Below are 22,486 nucleotides of genomic sequence, written 5' to 3' on the forward strand. Positions count from 1 at the left end.
TATTTGAAAAATAAGACATTTAAACTTTTTTATTTGTTCAGTACTCTGGAAAGCACTTGTTTATTGTTGGATGTATTTATACACCAATCAGCAAGAACAACCCAGGTTGTTCACCAAAAATGGGCCGGCATCTAAGCTTACATTCTTGCATTTCAAATAAAGATACCAAGAGAAAAAAGAAAATTTGATAATAGGAGTAAATTAGAAAGTTGCTTAAAATCTAATGCTCTATCTGAATCATGAAAGAAAAAATTTGGGTTCAATGTCCCTTTAAGTCCAAAATAAACTTTCAAGATTCAGATAGGGCATATAATTTTAAACAACTTTCCAATTTACTTTTATCACCAATTTTGCTTTGGTCTCTTGGTATTTTTAGTTAAAAGCTAAACCTAGGTAGGCTCATATGCTAATTTCTTAGACATTAAAGGCCTCCTCTAATCTGAATGAATTTTGACAGTTTTTCACCACTAGAAGGCGTTAGTTCATGTGTTTCATATAGATAACATTGAGCTCACGCACATGAAGTTACCTAGGAGTCAGCACTGATTGGCTCAAATGCAAGTCTGTCAAAAGAACTGAAATAAGGGGGCAGTCTGCAGAGGCTTAGATACAAGGTAATCACAGAGGTAAAACGTGTATTAATATAACTGTGTTGGTTATGTAAACTGGGGAATGGGTAATAAAAGGGATTATCTATCTTTTTAAACAACAACAAAATTCTGGTGTTGACTGTCCCTTTAAATCTAGTTGGGGTTTGCTGTTAAAGTATCCGTTTAAGAATTGTTTACTTACAGTTAACTGGTCTGTTACGTGCACTCTTTTTGTACCATTAAATTCGGTTTCGTGTTGTTCATGGAACTTAGACTTTGTCCAGTCCTGAGAAGACTCATTCAATTTCTTCTTTAAAGCAACTTGCTCATCTTCACAATTATCACAAGAAAAACACACATGGTTATTCAATGCTGAGAAACATTAGAAAAAAAAAATGCAAATCTGGCATAAGAAAGGGCAGGTAAAAAGTCAGCCATTCTTAAAGGGACACGGTACTTCGGCAAGCAGCTGATGAGAGTTCATTGTATTCAAAGCAGCTATAACAACGTTGCTTTAAATGCACTAGTTTATCTCCTCCTCTCACACCTCCTATTGGGAGGCTGATTTATGTTGCTGATTCTTGATAACATAGCTTTTCTACAGCCAATTCTGCAGTATTGATATGTTCAGTGTACATGGCAGCTTCAACAAGCAACATTAGCTATTTCAAATGAGAAAATAAAGGTAAATGAGCTATCAAACAATTTAATAAACTCCAGCAGGTAAAATGGATTACTGGGAACACATCAAAAGCGTAGAAAATGTTATAGTTTAAAAGGGACAGGAAACCCCAAAACTTTCTTTCATGATTTTGATAGAACATATAATTTTAAACATCTTTTCAATTTACTTCTATTACCAACTTTACTTCATTCCCTTGTTATCCTTTGCTGAAGGAACGACATTGCACTACTGGCAGCTAGCTGAACACATCTAGGTAGCCAGTCACAAGAGACAAATGTGTGCAGACACCAATCAGCAGTTAGCTCCCACTAGTGTAGGATATGTGCGTATTCATTTTCAACAAGGGATACAAAGAGAACGAAGCACATTTAAAAATAGAAGTTAATTTAAAAGTGTCTCAAAATAACATGATCTATCTGAATCATTCAAGTTTAATTTTGACTTTCCTATCGCTTTAATGCCTCTGTAGCTACATGACAGATGTGTGTACTCAATGGTTGCAGAGGTCAGAAAAATTGCAAAAGCAGACATTTATTTACTCTATCTGCACACAAGCACGTTATCACACAAGGAGTGTATCACCGAATGAACGTAATGCGTAACAAAAAATAAATAAAATGCAATATTAGTTTTCTCTCTATATTACATAAAATTACGAGAAAAAATTGTGCGCAAAAAAGGTCCAGTTAAAGTAATAATCACGGCTTTTGTAATTAATACCAAGAATATTTCTAAAGAATTAAATCTTCCATTAAAAGAAAAACTGTGTATAAAAACAGCAGTATTAAAAACATGTTAAAATATTTTTTTTGCTTGGGGGAAAAAAAATAAAAGTGTTGAGCGATTTAAATAGATTTTACAACAGGAAGTACATGTTTGTGCACAACCCGTGGGAAAGGGAGATTGCTTACTGGCTGATAAGACAAATATTTAAATATAAAAATGAAAACTGCAATACATTTTAAGATTGCTTTTTTGAAGCAACAAAGAAGAAAAAAAAATATCTTTAAAAAAGGGATAGTAAAGTCCAAATTAAACTTTCATGATTCAGATAGAGCATGTAATTTTAAACAACTTTCTAATTTACTTTTATCATCAAATTTGCTTTGTTCTCTTGGTAGTCTTAGTTGAAAACTAAACAGGTAGGTTCATATGCCAATTTCTATGAAGGCCGCCTCTTATCTGAATGCATTTGACAGTTTTTCACAGCTAGAGGGCGCTAGTTCATGTTTTTCATATAAATGACATTGTGCTCACGCACGTGGATTTATTTAAAGTGAAGGTCAATTTGGATCAATTAGTGCCCGGTTTTTAATAATCCTATTAAAAACAAGGGCACTTTAATTCATCAAAATTGACATTTCACTCCTTTTCTTCAAAACTTACCTTTTAATCCTGACAGCCGCTGCAGCGCTTCCTCCGCTCCGGCGCAAGCCCTCTTCGCGGGTCCAAAATGACGAATCCGGCTTCCTCCAATCACAACATTGCATCAGGTAATGATCCCCGTCGCGGGGAAAGCCGTGATTGGAGGAAGCCAGATTCATCATGTCTGATGTAAGAAGAGGCTTCCGACGGCCGGTGGAAATCGCTGGAGTGGCTTTCAGGATTAAAAGGTAAGTTTTTGAAGAAAAAGGAGTGAAATGTCAATTTTGATGAATTAAAGTGCCCTTGTTTTTAATAGGTTTATTAAAAACCGGGCACTAATTCATCCAAAATTACCTTCACTTTAAGATTCAGCACTAATTGCCTGAAATGCAAGTCTGTCAAAAGATCTGAGATAAGGAGGCAATCTGCAGAAGCTTAGATACAAGGTAATTATAGAGGTAACAATTATATTATTATAACAGTGTTGGTTATGCAAAACTGGGGAATGGTAAATAAAGGGATTATCTATCTTTTTAAACAAATAACATTTTTGGTGTTTACTATCCCTTTAATAAGAAAAATATTTTGAATATGCATTTTGTTAATGTTGTCTTTGTCTCAGGATTTTAAAACTCCTTTGTACTAGTAATCCATGTACAAAGGCTGCTTGGATGAAAGAGGTAATTACACATAAAAATTCCTACAGTAAGATAAAATCGTCTCCTGCTCATAGAACAATTTGCACTAGGAATACATTTGCTGCAAAGTTACAGGCGTACGTTGTAATACCTCTTAACGTCAATCAATTTGATGCTAAACCATTTACTTGTCACTGCTTTGTGACAAAAAGAGATTTATTCAGACCTCTGGGGAAGCAGAATAAATGAAAAGAACATGCACTATTCCTCTAAACAAGACTAATGTAGAATCAAATAAGAAGCTTTTCAATCAGACTATAAATCAGTTCAAATGGTTAGAGCTTTATGGATTTGCAACATATGTACAATGTAAATAAAGAGCTATGCAAAAATTACAGATAAAAACAGTTTTAGCTTGTACCCAAGAAAATAAAAGTTATGCATTAAAGGGGCGATGTTCTAAGGCAGGTAAGTTGATAAGGATTCACTGTATTCAAAGCAGCTGCAGGAATAACCTTTCAAAGGGGCTGGTCTCTCTCTCTCAACCCCTACTGGGTGAACAATTTCTGTTGCTGACTCTTATTTATGTAATGTTTTATTGTGAGTAGATAAAAAAACCTTTGCAATATTCTTTCATTATTTATTTTGTCTACTTTTCCCGTAATTTGACTGTGAACTTATTTTTCTAAATTCCATTGAGTCGCTATAAAGGAATGGCCGCCATAATGCTTGAACTTAAGTTCTCTATTTCCCCTCTCTCTCTCTTCTGCTGAGGACAGCTAGGGAGAGGTATAAAACAGGCAATACAAGACAGAGCAGACAAGGATGTGATTAACATAGGATTGTTAAAGTAATTATCTAAAAGGGATTGGACACAGTTTGCACATGCACAGTCTCTCTAATTGTCTGATTTATATCTGTACCTAACTGTCCTCAGCAGAAGAAAGAGGTACATAGAAAACAAAATGAAACATGGCAGTGCCTATTACTTTATAGAAACTAAATCATCTTCGCCCAGAGGTAGATTCCCCCCTCCCCCCCCCCACACACACTTTCTATAATAAAATATATATTATTTTTTTTGTGAAAAGGTTTCTGCAGGTCATTTTGAAATTAAATTTTAAATTAGACACTAACACTAAAGCACCAGCTCAACTGCAATGTGCTGATTAACTCTAGAGTAAAACAAATAAGTTTTATTATATATTGCAGCTTTTGAAAATTGCATTGCAAATTAGCTGCTAAGTTTTTAAAATGTCTCTTGAATATATTTTTTCTTTGCTCTTGGTACAACATCACATAATTGTAAGGCAAAAAATGTAATAAGGGGCTGTGTTAAAAAAATCTCTTAGAGACAGTTATCAGTGGGCTGAAGCTTTGCAGTGCTACTATGTATTTAACTGTTCTCTTTAAACAGTGATTCGCTCTGGCTGCACTATGCTAAGAAAACCTTACACAGTGTAGCCAGAGCACAGTGATATTTAAAGAGAACAGCCTGATGTGGGGCAGCGCTGCTAATCAAAAGTGCTAACCGTTCCTTCATATGTCCCGTTCTTTCTACAGTTTCCGTGATGCCATTTTAGATCACAGCATGTTCTGCCTTGGGGCATCTTTGCTTTGAAAACATCATTATATCTAGTATGTAATTACGGTTTAATATCCCTACAAGGGAGAGAAACGTTTACAGTACTCTGCCCTTTAAAGTAAACCCCCATGAACTGTACGAGGAGGTACAGAAAGATAACAAACAAATATCTTACCAAGTTCTTTTCTCCACTGAGCTTTCTTTGCTTCCTGTAGACTTTTATCAATCTCTCGTTCTCCAAAAGTACTAAACAAATTAGTTTGGGGTCTTGCATTTTGCCTAAATGGTGAAAAAAGTATTTTAAAAGCAGATGTTGGATTAAAACAGGGCATATCCTATTCATTATCTATTTTGCATAACATGTCTAGACCAGTCTTTACACAACAAACATACAACACAATGTTTGAGATTTTCTTAGATCCTTAAAAGGGATAGTATACACACATTTTCATATAACTGCATGTTATTGATACTTATTTAAAGAAGAATATGCACAGATACTGATCTAAAAATCCAGTATAAAACCTTTTAAAAACTTACTTAAAAGATCAAAATATAGCACTGTTGATGAGATAAGACTGGGACACCCATTGTAAGAGGCTGATAGCAGAACCGCCCCCTTCCCCTGCATATGAAAAGACTCATTATACAAACAGGAGCAAGCTGGAGTCTGTATACATCTAAAACTTTGGGGCTTTGTTAGGAGTCTGAAAATCAGCACAATGTTACTTAAAAATAAGCAAAACCAAGGGGCGGAGCTAACCAGCAACTGGAACAGCAGTTTCTAAGAGCTCTGTGTACAAAAAGTTATTAAACTACTAAAAAGAGGTTTTTTGAAGCCACAGAGGACAGAATTCAACCCCTGTGTGTGTCTACAACTAGGGGGTAATTAGCAGAAATAAGTAGAGAAAGTTTCTGATGAGCGCAGCTTGGTCCGGAATTTCAGAACCAGGACAAATCCAGGAAAGTCTGCGGCTGCGGCCTACTCCGGACCGAGAGGCCGTTCTAAAGGGGACAAAAACTTCTGAGATTCTGCCCACAGCCCCCTCCAAACAAGATCAGGAGTAGAAGAATATTTATCAAGCAACTGACAGCCTTACCGAGAAATAATAATAAGCTACACAACTGTAAGTACACTTGGGACTTTTGATCTAAGGGGGATCATTATACTTGTGCTGGATCTGCAGAAAGTCACAGTCAGCCCTAATTAAATAGTTGCAGTAAAAAACTGACGCAGCTCATAAATAGAAGGCGGGAAAAGACGCCATTTTTATTTAGCACTCTGGAACTGAAAGCTACGCCGTAACTCTATACAGCTTTAAGAAGCCCAATAGAACTGATATATAAAATATAGAGCCCTGTCAAATTATGGAGTGACACTTAATGTATACTGGATATTGATCATGTGATACCTACAGTAGAAGCTTGAATAGGGATAGTTACTCACAGAACCTCCACAATCTACAACGATATATACATCCTATCCTGGTAGTGCAGCTAAATTGGCTTCTACATAGAAAAGATATAGGGAAGTTATTGGAAAAGTTAATTAGTCTCTTGACGTGAGATCACTATTGTGCCTCAATCATATGATCAGCTACTTTACTCTAAATTATCAATGTGCTCACTCACACATGTTACATAACTAAGGGGTGGTCCGGAGTGACAGGGTCTTATGAAAATGTGAAATAAGAAGCCATAACTACAGTAAATTTCAAATGTACATCTGAATTTCTATGATACCCCTTCCCATATACCCACTTAGTATCCTGAGAGAGGAGCGCTGATTACACGGTAGTGCCTATTACACTGCACATCTCCAGCTGTTGCCCAGTCTACAACAGAGAATAAGTTGAAAGACACCATGAAAAATAAAACTCAAACAATTAAGGACTGTCTATCCCGGTCGCAGGCTAAGCAAAAAGCTATTGATTAGAGCACCCATAATATAGAAGATAGCCCCACGGTGAGCTCCTGTGACAGGCCTACCATTCAAGCACTAGACACATCAAATATTGAACTCTTGTCCGAGATTAAAGTTTTATTTCAAGAGGAGTTGAAATCAGCTCTAACAGAACTCAGGCAAGACATTAAAGAAATTGGCACTCCCACAGCTGAAATAGAGGAGCGTCTTGACAATGTAGTGGAGGAAATCCCTATAATGCACAATTCACTCCAAGAGTACTCAGAATAAATAGCTAAACTAGAATCCCAAATAGAAGATCTGGAAAATAGATCTAGACGCTCAAATCTGAGAATCAGAAACCTACCAGAGTCTTATAAAGATCTACAGGACACAGTGACAAAGATTTTCCATCAACTAACCCCTGAGATTGAGATTACCATGCTCTTAATGGACAGAGTACATAGAGCTTTAACTAAACCCCAACATATTGCTGCAAGAGATATTGTTGTAAAATTACACTACTACCATGTAAAGGAGGCAATACTGAAAACTGCCAGAGGCCAGCAAAAAGTGGAGTTTAAAGGATATCAAATACAAATCTACACGGATTTAGCGCCAATAACCCTTAAAAGAAGAAGGGACATGAGACCAATTACTTCAGCGCTTAATAAGGAGCAAATAAAATACAGATGGAGCTTTCCCTTCAAGTTGATCTTCAATCATCTGAATAAGGTTTATTCCTGCACTTCAAAGGAGGAGGGGAGTTCAATCCTTCTGAGGCTTCAAATACCAATAGAGGTCCTAACACCAGCAGCGACCAGTAATCCAAACAAAAAATCTTTTCAAAGAGAATGGACACCAGTGGGGAAACCAAAAAAACAAAATCTAATCCAGACACTCAGGATGCTGATGGATCCCTGGATGAAAAAGAAGAAGACCCTCATTGATGCCCAAGGGCAGTAAGATATATAATGCCTTTCTTGCAGACCCCAACTTTGAGGTTCCTGGACTCTCACCCTGTTCAGGACGGTAGCCAATTTAATGCTATCAACTTTTGTTTTTATAAATGGTTGATTGTTCACCTAGTTAAGAAAGTTTCTAAAGCTGTTTTCTGGTTGAATGTCTTAAGTTTACCAGGAAATTTCATTGCTTGTGATATCCCTTGACTTTTCCCTTCCCTCCCTCCTTTTTGATGGTTAGGGGTTTCATACAAAATACTCCAATAGTGTTAGTAAATATATATGCACCTAGTGAACAACAAGCCACTTTCATGGCGCAAATAAGTAAACAACTGACCACTTGGAAAAAATACAAGACTATAATAGGAGGGGATTTTAACACTACACTAGATAACAGACTAGATAGGACAACACCTGGAGCGGTTAAGAAACTTAGTCACACAGGTTCCAACTCAATCTTAAAAGATTTTGCATCTGACCATAACCTGATTGATAGTTGGAAAGCTTTGAACAAAGGCATGATAGATTATACATATTACTCGCCTATGCATAATACACACTCCAGGATTGACTACGTTTTAATGAGTCAAATAATGATACCCCTAGTGATGAGAGCCACGATTATAAATTGTTCGTGGTCAGACCACTCGATGGTGGAAATCATCATGTCAGGATTAATTAATCCAAACAGAATCCAAATCCAAATATTCTCCAAGATAAGATTTTTGTACAAAATCTCCAACGACAAATTTCTGATTTCATTACTACTAACGAGGGTTCCACGTCTAACCCAATATACACATGGGGGGCCCTTAAGGCATATACCAGAGGATTATTGATAACAGAATCTAGCATAATCAATAAAAAAAAACTTAGAATTGAAATAGAAAAACTAAAAGCAGATATAGAATCCCTAAGGAAACAATCTATTACCAATCCCAGGAGAAGTATCATTACACAATTAAAAAACAAAAATGAAGTTCTAGATAAACTATTGAACAAGGAGGTGGCTAGGTCTATTAGACTAATAGACTCTCAATATTACATCCACAGAGTTAACTGGGGATATATGCATGCCATATTAGACAGGGTGGGTATAAAGTGAGCTTTTCATACTGCATTAACTAAATTATTCCACAAACCAACCGCATTTATTAAATTGTCAGGATACCAATCTAAATTGATAACTATTGGTAATGGCACTCGACAGGGATGTCCGTTATCGCCCCTTCTCTTCGCCCTTTGTATTGAGCCTTTGGCAATTAAAATTAGAGATGATCCGGATATAGCAGGAGTCCCTATAGGAGATTCTGAATATAAAGTGTTCCTGTTCGCCGATGATATCATATTGTCTGTGACCAAACCTCTATTATCCCTTCTCCCACTATATGCAGTGCTAACTAACTTTGGAAAACTCTCTAGTTATAAAATAAATGGAGGATAAATGTGAGGCTATAGGGGTAAAACTTCCTCAACACACTAAAAAGCTATTAGAAATTAACTTTTCCTTCTCATGGGCCAAACGGTCACTTAAATATTTGGGGATTAACATCCTGAGTAATGTCTCCTCCTTGTATCAGGTTAACTACATTCCCATGTTCTCGCTTCTTAGAAGCTTAATGGCAAAATGGCTGAAACTCAAATTATCATTCTATGGAAGAATCGTATCTACTAAAATGACCCTATTACCAAAGCTATTATACTTGTTCGATCTCTTCCTATTCCAGTACCTATCTCAGAGCTGCACAAAATACAAAATGATATTCTAAAATGTATTTGGCAGGGGAAAAAAAGCTAGGATTAAGTGTAAGCTCAGAAATAAAGGAGGATTGGGTGTTCCAGATTTGATAGCATATTATTATTCGGCAAGAATGTCCCAAACCTTACAATGCCATAAACTAGGCGAAGGCACCAAGTGGGTCCAAATTGAATCTAACATGATGAATGTGGAATGCCTCCCTCGGTTATTATGGGAACCCAGAGCTTCCAGACATCCTAAAAAAAATATTTACATAGCTATAAGACATACGATCCAAGTCTGGAATCTCCTAACAAATAGATTTCCCCTAGTCCAAGAAAAATTGAGAATTACTCCTCTAATAATATTATCACATTCCCCAATTAGTAAATAAACACAACAAAAATGGGCTAATAAGGGACTTTACCGTATTGCAGACACTCTTGTTAACGGTGACATACTGACTTTTGATCAATACGCGACACTAGATATAACAGACAAGAATATTTGGTATCATTATTTACAGTTGAAATCAAGAACAATGGAAGTACTGGGTAATAAGAAACCTACCACTAACATAGCTTTTGAGTCTCTCTGCCTAACTAGAAACCGCATTAAAGGCCAAATCTCATTATTATATCAGATCTTCAACACGCCAGTTGAAGAGATTAAACCTCCCTCTTTATTGAAGTGGGAACAAGACTTGGGCAATTCTTGGCCGGTTACAACATTGAATTCCAATTTGCCCCAGGGTCTTTCGTTTTCGCCAAATGCTTCCCTTAGGGAAAACTTTTTGAAGGTGGCATTTAAGTGATACCTTTACCCCACTAGATCTAACAGATCTGAGTCAACAAATACACAATTATGTTATAGGGGTTGCACTGAGAGAGGCACATATATACACATGTGGTGGTATTGTGAGCAGACTAAGGTCATATGGGACCAAACATCCACATTAGTTAGCACTATATTTCAAATTAAGATAAAATTGACGCCTGACCCAGTAAAACTATTAAATCAGTTAAGACAACCATAGCAGACTTACAATTACATGACGTTTGGAGAACAATCCACCCGACAGATAAAGATTACACATATTTCTCACCTCCACACAACAAATATTCACGTATTGATTACTTCCTATTTGACTCAATCGGAATGGATATGGTTAGTAATTGCTCAATAGGCCCAATAACATGGTCGGATCATGCCCCTCTAACCTGTAATATACAATGGCCCGACATACCCCCCACAGCTTACATTTGGAAGCTAGACGAGTCTCTTCTGGAGAACCTAGAGGTAAAGACGGATATACAGAAGTCTCTCTTAGATTATTTATCACATAACGACCCTTCACATACATCAATCACGTCCTTTTGGGAGGCTCACAAATGTGTCATTCGTGGAATATTTCTCAAACATAAGGCCCGCCTGGTTAGAATGCAAAACCAGAAACATAAACAGATCCTAGATAATATTACACAACTAGAAACTACTCACAAACGTGACCCTAATAACAAGGTGGTCTACAAGTCCCTAGAGAATGCCAAAAAACAACTCAGTAAACACCAACTCGAGGTTCTGCACCGCAAGATGCTAGTAACAAAACAACACTACTACGAAGGGGGCAACAAGCCAGGCAAACTATTAGCTAGAAACATACGTAGGCAGCAACTAAAGTCATACATTCACCACATACAGGACACAGACGGCACAATACTGAAAGGCAGTAAACAAATAGCAAACTCCTTTCATGACTATTACACTAAGTTATACAACATCTCACACACGCAAGATGTCTCGCGCCAAGCTAATATCACATTGCACAGACAAGTGTTAATAGATGACTACCTGGCCTCCATAGACCTCCCCCACCTGGACGATAAAGACAGGGACTCTCTTGATGCCCCTATTACCGTTGAGGAACTCTCCCAGGCTATAAGGGATTTCCCTGGTGGGAAGAGCCCTGGCCCGGATGGATTTACCCCCAAGTACTACGGGACTTTCCTGGAGACTTTGGGTCCCTCTATGCTGACACTATTCAACTCACTCATGTACAACCCTATGCTTACTAGCTCGATGCTGGAGGCTCATGTCGCGGTTATACCCAAGCCGTGTAAGCCCCCTACTTCCCCTGCCAATTTCCGCCCTATCTCGTTGCTTAATTCAGACGTGAAAGTCTTCGCCAAGATATTGGCAAGAAGACTTAAATTTCTCCCTGCCTTAGGTAGGCTTTACACCTGGTCGGGAAGCGCGAGATAACACTAACAAAGTGATTCAGCTGATCAGCCATGCTCAAAACGAGGGTATCCCTCTGGTCCTATTTTCGACTGATGCGGAGAAGGCTTTTTCTGCGTCGAGTCATGAGGGTGATGAATTTTGGCGAATCTTTCATAAACATGACCTTCACACTATACTCGGCACCAAATGCCCGAATTCGGGTTAATGGCACGTTGTTGGACGCTTTTAATATTACGAATGGGACCAGACAGGGGTGTCCTCTGTCTCCGCTTCTTTTCGCGCTCTCTATTGAAGCGCTAGCGCATAAAATTAGAGCGAACCCAAGGATCACGGGAATTAGGGCAGGCGATATCGAAGTTAAACAAGCACTCTATGCGGACGATATCCTTTATACCCTCACTAACACGGAGACTTCTGTTCCAGAGCTCCTATGTGAGTTAGAGCAATACGGAAAGCTCTCAAATTTTCACCTAAATTTAACTAAGTCAGAGATACTGAACATTAATACCCCCATGGAACACATCCAGACCCTAGCATTAAATCATAACATTACTATGGCTTCTTCCAAACTAAAATACCTGGCGATATACTTGTCTGCTAACCCTGCTGACCTCTTCAAAAACAATTATTTAACATTGAAAAGGGAAATAACCAATGATCTGTCATCGTGGAAAAATAAAGTGTTATCGTGGTTGGGAAAGATCGGTTTAATTAAAATGAATATCTTGCCACACATATTGTATATATTGCAGACAGTCCCTATTTCATTGCCCAGTGACTTCCTAGCACAACTACAGCGCTCTCTAGAGCAGTTCATATGGCACGGCACAAAACCCAGGGTCTCTAGGAGGACTCTGTACCTCCCGCGCGAGAGGGGCGGTTTGGGGTTCCCTGATTTGTCCAAATATAGACGAGCCATACTATTGCAAAGACTAATTGAGTGGTCACGAAACACACCACATAAACAATGGGTCAGACTTGATGGTCAAATTTTCAAGCGACACAACATAGGCGCTATGGCGTGGATTCCTGCGCTAAGTCGCCCTAGGCTAATACTTAAATACCACTTAACTCTCACTACCCTTCAGGAATGGGATAGATTGCTGGCCACTAGCAACCATATTTCATCGACCTACTCCCCAATGATCCCGATTATAGAGAACCCTGAGCTCCCGTATCACGTTTTGGGCACTCGGCTGGGCTCTGGTTATAGTCTACGCGACGGAATCTTGCATTTTGCACTTGAAGCGGGGAAGCTTCGGTCACAAAGTGAACTAGCGGAACGTCACGGGGAACTTTTTCAATCCTGGCTCAGATATTACCAGTTATCGCACTTCCTACTACACCACAAAAGCAGGGGGAACTTTAGTAGAGAGCTCACACCGTTTGAGGCTCTCTGTGTGGATAATACCCCACCTAGGCGGCTGATATCTAAAGTATATAAACTTTTGCTCTTACCACCAGATGCCCAACTACCTACTTACACTTTGGCTTGGCGTGGAGATCTTAACAATACAATAGATGAAGAGGATTGGATTAGAGCATTTATTTTAACAAAACGGTCTTCTGTCTCGGCAGTTGTCCAGGAAATCCACCTTAAGTTATTGACTAGGTGGTACTACACTCCGGCGAAATTACACAGGCTCTTCCCAGCGGCGAGCCCTTTGTGTTGGAGAGGTTGCGATGGCCATGGTACGCTTCTTCACATTTGGTGGGCATGTCCCAGACTACAAGGTTACTGGACGGCCGTATTTGAGACTATGTCACACAAGTTACAGACTTCTATTCCACATACACCTGAGACATTGCTACTTCTAAGATTACCTAAAACCAGGGATGACCCCACTAAGGCCCTTATGCTGATCATGCTCACTGGCGCCAAAAGGCTTGTTCCTCGAGGGTGGAAGTCTTCACGGATTCCCACCCTTGACGAATGGTGCTCCTCAGTAGAGGACTTGCTGAATCTGGAAAAACTACATTACATGAAAATTAAAAAACTAGAAGCTCATGAGATGATGTTAGCAATTTGGAAGGGCACCACACTTTAGTGTCCTCTGATGAGCAGGGTAGCACTCACTTCGCAAATACCTGCCTGCCGTGAACCAGAATAGTAGACAACCCCCCTTATCCCTTTTCCCTGGCTGCCCCCCCCCCACCTTTTTTTTTTTTCTCTCTCCCTTGTAGGATATACCTTCTATTCCCTTTCACTTCTCTCTTTACTCTCTTATTTCTGAACTCTTCTGAGCACACAATCTACTTTATAAGTTCATTACTGATTTAAATATTTCGAAATCACTATATATTATAAACCTATTAAAATTGTAAAATTATCAAGCTTTATCAACTTGTCTAGAATCAAGGACTGATACAGACATTCTTGTACGTTATTATTCTGAAACGAGAACATCTACCTTCTTTGCCAGGTGGAACTTTACTGGGCCCTTAATTTCTGTATATGTGTCGATCTATGATATCAAGGGACTGACAATGTGCTTTTCTTCTTATGTTTAATCCTTCCCCTGTACAAAGAATTGTATTGTGTAATGATGGATCTTACTACTGTATCATTGCTTAAAATTCTTAATAAAGCTTGTTTGGAGAAAAAAAAAAAAAAATAAAAAAAAAAAAAAATACATTTTTAAAATTGACGCCTGAACAAGCTCTTTTACATTTCCCAGTTACACAGGTACATAAGAGACACAGAAAACTCATCATGATCATCTTCACGATAGTCAGAATTGCAATAGCTAGGCTCTGGAAAACAACTCCCCCTAGTTTCACTTACATTAAAAAGAAAATTGAATATCACTATGACATGGCCAGCTTAATAGCTGAATAAGAGGATAATAGGGAAAGATTTTATAGCTCAATGGGAGCCTTATATCATGCTTCATTAAAATGAGGCAATTCATTAGACCTATTATATTTAACAGGAACTAAAACCACTACTTTTGAGGTACTGTTCTCTTATCTTGTCATATATATTCTATGTAAATATTGGATGATTTTGATGCCAGAAAGAATTAAATCAAAGAGCCAGTTATTGATGCAAATTTGAATGTACCCACAATTATAATGCTTTGCTGATATATAATGTTATCATTCATATAACTCAATGTGACCGATAATTTGACATATCCTGTTTGTATTGTTTTCTACATATCTAAAAAATGACAATAAAAATACTTTCAATAAAAAATAAGCAAAACCAAAACACAAAAACACTCCCAGATAGACTATATAAATGGATCCTCTACAAAACATTCATGCAAAGAAAACAAAATTTATGCTTACCTGATAAATTTCTTTCTCTTGTGGTGTATCCAGTCCACGGGTTCATCCATTACTTGTGGGATATTCTCCTTCCCAACAGGAAGCTGCAAGAAGACACCCACAGCAGAGCTGTCTATATAGCTCCTCCCCTAACTGCCACCCCCAGTCATTCGACCGAAGACAAGCAAGAAAAAGGAGAAACTATAGGGTGCAGTGGTGACTGTAGTTTAGAAATAAAAAACACCTGCCTTAAAGTGACAGGGCGGGCCGGGGACTGGATACACCACAAGAGAAAGAAATTTATCAGGTAAGCATAAATTTTGTTTTCTCTTGTAAGGTGTATCCAGTCCACGGGTTCATCCATTACTTGTGGGATACCAATACCAAAGCTTTAGGACACGGATGAAGGGAGGGACAAGGCAGGAACTTAAACGGAAGGCACCACTGCCTGCAAGACCTTTCTCCCAAAAAAAGCCTCCGAAGAAGCAAAAGTATCAAATTTGTAGAATTTAGAAAAAGTATGAAGCAAAGACCAAGTTGCCGCCTTACAAATCTGTTCAACAGAGGCCTCATGTTTAAAAGCCCATGTGGAAGCTACCACTCTAGTAGAATGAGCTGTAATTCTTTGAGGAGGCTGCTGGCCAGCAGTCTTAAAAGCTAAATGGATTATGCTTCTCAGCCAAAAAGAAAGAGAAGTTGCCGAAGCCTTTTGGCCTCTCCTCTTTCCAGAGTAGACAACAAACAATGCAGATATAAAGCACGAACCACGTCAAGATTGTGTAACAGACGTTCCTTCTTTAAAGAAGGATTAGGACACAGTGACGGAGCAACAATTTCCTGATTGATATTCCTATTAGATACTACCTTAGGAAGAAACCCAGGTTTGGTACGCAAAACTACCTTATCTGCATGGAAGATCAGATAAGGGGAATCACACTGCAAGGCAGTTAACTCTGAAACTCTTCGAGCCGAAGAGATAGCTACTAAAAACAGAACTTTCCAAGATAAAAGCTTGATATCTATGGAATGCAAGGGTTCAAACTTTTCAAAACCTTGAAGAACTAAATTTAAACTCCATGGCGGAGCAACAGATTTAAACACAGGCCCGATTCTAACCAAAGTCTGATAAAACGCCTGAACGTCTGGAACATCAGCCAGGCGCTTGTGCAAAAGAATAGACAGAGCAGAAATCTGTCCCTTTAAGGAACTAGCCGATAATCCCTTTTCCAATCCTTCTTGGAGAAAAGATAGTATCCTAGGAATCCTGACCTTACTCCACGAGTAACCCTTGGATTCACACCAATGAAGATATTTACACCATATCTTATGATAGATTTTCCTGGTGACAGGCTTTCGAGCCTGAATCAAGGTATCAATGACCGACTCAGAGAAACCACGTTTTGATAAAATCAAGCATTCAATCTCCAAGCAGTCAGACGCAGAGAAATTAGATTTGGATGTTTGAATGGACCTTGGAGTAGAAGGTCCTGCCTCAGCGGCAGAGTCCATGGTGGAGAGGATAACATGTCCACCAGATCCGCATACCAAGTCCTGCGTGGCCACGCAGACGCTATCAAAATCACAGAAGCTCTCTCCTGCTTGATCTTGGCAATCAGACGAGGGAGGAGAGGAAATGGTGGAAACACATAAGCCAGGTTGAAGGACCAGGGCACTGCTAGAGCATCTATCAGCGCTGCCTGTGGATACCTTGACCTGGACCCGTAACAAGGAAGATTGGCGTTCTGACGAGACGCCATCAGATCCAGTTCTGGTTTGCCCCAAAGTTGAATCAGCTGGGCAAATACCTCCGGATGGAGCTCCCTTTCCCCCGGATGAAAAGTCTGCCGACTTAGAAAATCCGCCTCCCAGTTCTCTACTCCTGGGATATGGATAGCTGAGAGATGGCAAGAGTGAACCTCTGCCCATAGAATTATCTTGGAAACCTCCATCATTGCCAGGGGACTCCTTGTTCCCCCCTGATGGTTGATATAGGCTACAGTCGTGATATTGTCCGACTGAAATCTGATGAACTTGGCCGCAGCTAGTTGAGGCCAAGCCTGAAGAGCATTGAATATCGCTCTTAGTTCCAGAATGTTTATCGGAAGGAGGGCTTCCTCCTGAGTCCACGAACCCTGAGCCTTCAGGGAGTTCCAGACTGTGCCCCAGCCCAGAAGGCTGGCATCTGTCGTCACTATAGTCCACTCTGGCCTGCGGAAACTCATTCCCCTGGACAGATGGACCCGAGATAACCACCAGAGAATAGAATCCCTGGTCTCTTGATCCAGATTTAACAGAGGAGACAAATCTGTGTAGTCCCCATTCCACTGGTAGAGCATGCAAAGTTGCAGTGGTCTGAAATGTAGGCGGGCAAACGGAACAATGTCTTGATCCAGATTTAACAGAGGAGACAAATCTGTGTAGTCCCCATTCCACTGGTAGAGCATGCCAAGTTGCAGTGGTCTGAAATGTAGGCGGGCAAACGGAACTATGTCCATTGCCGCAACCATTAGGCCGATCATTTCCATACACTGAGCCACTGATGGCCGAGAAGTGAAATGAAGAGCACGGCAAGAAGTTAGAAGTTTTGATATCCTGACTTCTGTCAGAAAAATTTTCATTTCTACTGAATCTATCAGAGTTCCTAGGAAGGAAACTCTTGTGAGAGGAGAGAGAGAACTTGGCGATTTGAAAAGTCGACGCCTGAATCAGAATGTCGTCTAGGTAAGGGGCTACCGCTATGACCCGCGGCCTTAGAGCCGCCAGAAGGGACCCTAGAACCTTCGTAAAGATTCTTGGTGCCGTGGCTAACCCAAAGGGAAGAGCCACAAACTGGTAATGCCCGTCTAGGAAGGCAAACCTGAGGAACCGACGATGATCTCTGTGAATCGGAATGTGGAGATAAGCATCCTTTAAATCCACGGTAGTCATATATTGACCCTCCTGGATCATAGGGAGGATGGTTCGGATTGTCTCCATCTTGAAGGATGGGACCCTGAGAAATTTGTTTAGGATCTTGAGATCCAAGATTGGTCTGAAAGTTCCCTCATTTTGGGAACTATAAACAGGTTTGAATAAAAACCCAGCCCCTGTTCCTCTCTTGGAACTGGGTGGATCACTCCCATAACCAGTAGGTCTTGAACGCAAAGTAAGAATGCCTCTCTTTTTATCTGGTTTACAGATAGTTGTGAGAGATGAAATCTCCCCTTTGGAGATGAACCTTTGAATTCCAGAAGATATTACCCCGTGGAAACAATCTCTAGTGCCCAGGGATCCTGGACGTCTCTTGCCCAAGCCTCGGCGAAGAGAGAAAGTCTGCCCCCTACTAGATCCGGTCGGGGGCTACTCCTTCATGCTGTCATAGAGGCAGCCGCACGTTTCTTGGCCTGCTGCCCCTTGTTCCAAGCCTGGTTAGGTCTCCAGACTGGTTTGGACTGGGCAAAATTTCCCTCTTGTTTTGCATTAGAGGAAACTGAGGCTGCGCCACTCTTGAAGTTTTGAAAGGAACGAAAATTATTCTGTTTGGTCCTCTTATTGGACCTATCCTGAGGAAGGGCGTGACCTTTTCCTCCAGTAATATCAAAAATGATCTCCTTCAGACCGGGCCCGAATAGGGTCTGTCCCTTGAAGGGGATGTTAAGAAGTCTCCACCTGCAGAGCCTCCTCAAGAGACTCGAACCAAAAAGCTGCTGCAGCAGTAACTGGGGCTATGAATGCAAGAGGCTGGAGAATAAAATTTTTCTTAAGGAGACCCTCCAATTTTTTATCCATAGGATCTAGGAAAGCACAACTGTCCTCGACGGGGATAGTTGTACGCTTAGCTAGGGTGGAGACTGCTCCCTCCACCTTAGGGACCGTCTGCCACGAGTCCCGTACGGCGGCATCTATGGGAAACATCTTTTTGAAAGCAGGAGGGGGAGAGAACGGCACACCTGGTCTATCCCATTCCTTAGTAATAATTTCCGAAAACCTCTTAGGGACTGGAAAAACATCAGTGTAAACAGGCACTGCAAAGTATTTGTCCATTTTACACAATTTCTCTGGAACCACAATGGGGTCCCAATCATCCAGAGTCGCTAAAACCTCCCTAAGCAATAAGCGGAGGTGTTCAAGCTTAAATTTAAACGCTGTCATTTCAGAATCAGACTGAAGCAACTCCTTCCCTGAGTCTGAAATGTCACCCACAGATAGAAGCTCACCTGCCTCGGCTTCTGAGTATTGTGAGGGTATATCGGATACAGGCATTAAAGCGTCAGAAAGCTCTGTATTAGTTCTAGCCCCAGAGCTGTCTCGCTTTCCTTGTAACCCTGGCAGTTTGGAAAATACCTCTGTGAGGGTAGCATTCATAACTGCCGCCATGTCCTGTAAGGTAAAAGAATTAGACACGCTTGATGTACTTGGCGTCACTTGAGCGGGAGTTATAGGTTCTGACACATGGGGAGAGTTAGATGGCATAATCTCCCTCTTTTCAGTCAGAGAATCCCCTGGAGATAAATCTTTAAGCGCAATAATATGGTCTTTATAGTTTATAGAAATATCAGTACATTTGGTACACATTCTAAGAGGGGGTTCCACAATGGCTTCCAAACATATTGAACAAGGAGTTTCCTCTATGTCAGACATTTTAACAGACTAGCAATGAGACAAGCAAGCTCGGAAAACACTTTAATGAAGGTGAAACAACAATTAAACAAAAATGTTACTGTGCCTTTAAGAGAGAAAAAAAAACTAACACTTAAACTGCAAAACAGTGTAAAAATATAGTAAAGTCTTTGAAATTTTTACAGTGTGTGTAAGGGACTAAAACAACATTGCACCCACTTGCAAATGGATGATTAACCCCTTAGGCCCCAAACCGGATTTAAAAACGTTACAAGACAGTTAAGCACCCTGCCACAGCTCTGCTGAGGCTCCTACCTGCCCTCAAGTACGATTTTGTGCAGAAATAAACCCTTTGTAATGGTCTCAGGTGCCAGAGGACTGCTCTAGGGAAGCTGGATGTCTCAGTCTGAATTAAAACTGCGCATTTAGAGCGCTAAAATAGGCCCCTCCCACCATGTACTGGATGCCAGAGGGGCCTTAAGAAAATACTCCTAGGAGTATCTGATTAGCCATATGGAAACTAGGCCCCAAATAAAGAGTTATCTCCCTCAGAGAAAAAATGTCCTATTTTTGAATTCATGTAAACGTTTAACTGTCACTAAGTAATAAGAGTATTACCCTGTTTTGTAAGCATGATCCCAGTCGCTGTTAAATCACTGCATCAGGCTTACCTCAAATACACAAGGCTCTGTCAGCATTTTCTAGAACTCATTCATCTCTCTAGAAATAAATATACTGAACATACCTCAAAGCAGGTAATCTGCAGACCGTTCCCCCAACTGAAGTTGTCTCATACTCTTTATGTGTGAGAACAGCAATGTACCTTAGTTACAAACCGCTAAGATCATCAACCTCCAGGCAGAACTCTTCTTCTAATTTCTGCCTGAGAGTAAAACAGTACAACGCTGGTACCGTTTAAAACAAACAACAAACTTTTGATTGAAGGTAAAAACTACACTAAGTCACCACATATCTCTTGATACTTCCTATCTTGTCGAGAGCTGCAAGAGAATGACTGAGGGTGGCAGTTAGGGGAGGAGCTATATAGACAGCTCTGCTGTGGGTGTCCTCTTACAGCTTCCTGTTGGGAAGGAGAATATTCCACAAGTAATGGATGAACCCGTGGACTGGATACACCTTACAAGAGAAAAATCTTGTAAGCAATGTCCCTTTAACCCCTTAGTGACCAGAGCACTTTTCCATTTTCTGTCCGTTTGGGACCAAGGCTATTTTTACATTTTTGCGGTGTTTGTGTTTAGCTGTAATTTTCTTCTTACTCATTTACTGTACCCACACATATTATATACCGTTTTTCTCGCCATTAAATGGACTTTCTAAAGATACCATTATTTTCATCATATCTTATAATTTACTATAAAAAAAATGATAAAATATGAGGAAAAATGGAAAAAAACACACTTTTTCTAACTTTGACCCCCAAAATCTGTTACATATCTAAAACCACCAAAAAACACCCATGCTAAATAGTTTCTAAATTTTGTCCTGAGTTTAGAAATACCCAATTTTTACATGTTCTTTGCTTTTTTTGCAAGTTATAGGGCCATAAATACAAGTAGCACTTTGCTATTTCCAAACCATTTTTTTCCAAAATTAGCGCTAGTTACATTAGAACACTGATATCTTTCAGGAATCCCTGAATATCCCTTGACATGTATATATTTTTTTTTAGTAGACATCCCAAAGTATTGATCTAGGCCAATTTTGGTATATTTCATACCACCATTTCACCGCCAAATGCGATCAAATACAAAAAATTGTTCACTTTTTCACAAATTTTTTCACAAACTTTCGATTTCTCACTGAAATTATTTACAAACAACTTGTGCAATTATGGCATAAATGGTTGTAAATTCTTCTCTGGGATCCCCTTTGTTCAGAAATAGCACACATATATGGCTTTGGCGTTGCTTTTTGGTAATTAGAAGGCCGCTAAATGCCACTGCGCACCACAAGTGTATCATGCCCAGCAGTTAAGGGGTTAATTAGGGAGCTTTTAGGGAGCTTGTAGGGTTAATTTTAGCTTTAGTGTAGTGTAGTAGACAACCCCAAGTATTGATCTAGGCCCATTTTGGTATATTTCATGCCACCATTTCACCGCCAAATGCGATCAAATTAAAAAAAAACGTAAAATTTTTCACAATTTTAGGTTTCTCACTGAAATCATTTACAAACAGCTTGTGCAATTATGGCACAAATGGTTGTAAATGCTTGTCTGGGATCCCCTTTGTTCAGAAATAGCAGACATATATGACTTTGGCGTTGCTTTCTGGTAATTAGAAGGCCACTAAATCCTGTTGCGCCTCACACGTGTATTATGGCTAGCAGTGAAAGGGTTAATTAGGGAGTTTGTAATGAGCTTGCAGGGTTAATTTTAGCTTTAGTGTAGAGATCAGCCTCCCATCTGACACATCCCACCCCCTGATCCCTCCCAAACAGCTCCCTTCCCTCCCCCACCCCACAATTGTCCCCGCCATCTTAAGTACTGGCAGAAAGTCTGCCAGTACTAAAATAAAAGGGTTTTAAAAAAAAATGAAAATTTTTTTTTTAGCATATTTACATATGCTACTGTGTAGGATCCCCCCCTTAGCCCCCAACCTCCCTGATCCCCCCCAAAACCGCTCTCTAACTCTCCCCTCTGCCTTATTGGGGGCCATCTTGGGTACTGGCAGCTGTCTGCCAGTACCCAGTTTACAATAAAAAGTGCTTTTTTTTTGTTTTTTTTGTTTTTTTCTGTAGTGTAGCTTCCCCCCCCCCCCCACCCCCCACAGACAAACCCCCACCACCTTGCTGATTGTTTTAATTTTCCATTTTTTTATATTTTTTATTTCCACATTTTCTGCAGTGTAGCGGTTCCCACCCGCTCCCTCCCCGTGCGCGCCCCCAGCC

General features: G+C 39.9%; 1 protein-coding gene across 1 annotated transcript in view; it reads right to left on the bottom strand.

The window, feature by feature from the left end:
- CCDC66 (coiled-coil domain containing 66) overlaps window positions 1-22,486 on the bottom strand; it is a 177,662-nt gene that overhangs the window by 127,036 nt on the left and 28,140 nt on the right. The window contains exons 6-7 of the mRNA XM_053720735.1: window positions 5,039-5,142; window positions 793-920 (exon numbers count right to left, since the gene is read on the bottom strand). Coding sequence (XP_053576710.1) covers window positions 793-920; window positions 5,039-5,142 — 232 coding nt within the window. The remainder of the gene's footprint in view (window positions 1-792; window positions 921-5,038; window positions 5,143-22,486) is intronic.

Source organism: Bombina bombina, chromosome 7, assembly GCF_027579735.1.
Source record: "Bombina bombina isolate aBomBom1 chromosome 7, aBomBom1.pri, whole genome shotgun sequence".
Taxonomy (NCBI): Eukaryota; Metazoa; Chordata; class Amphibia; order Anura; family Bombinatoridae; genus Bombina; species Bombina bombina.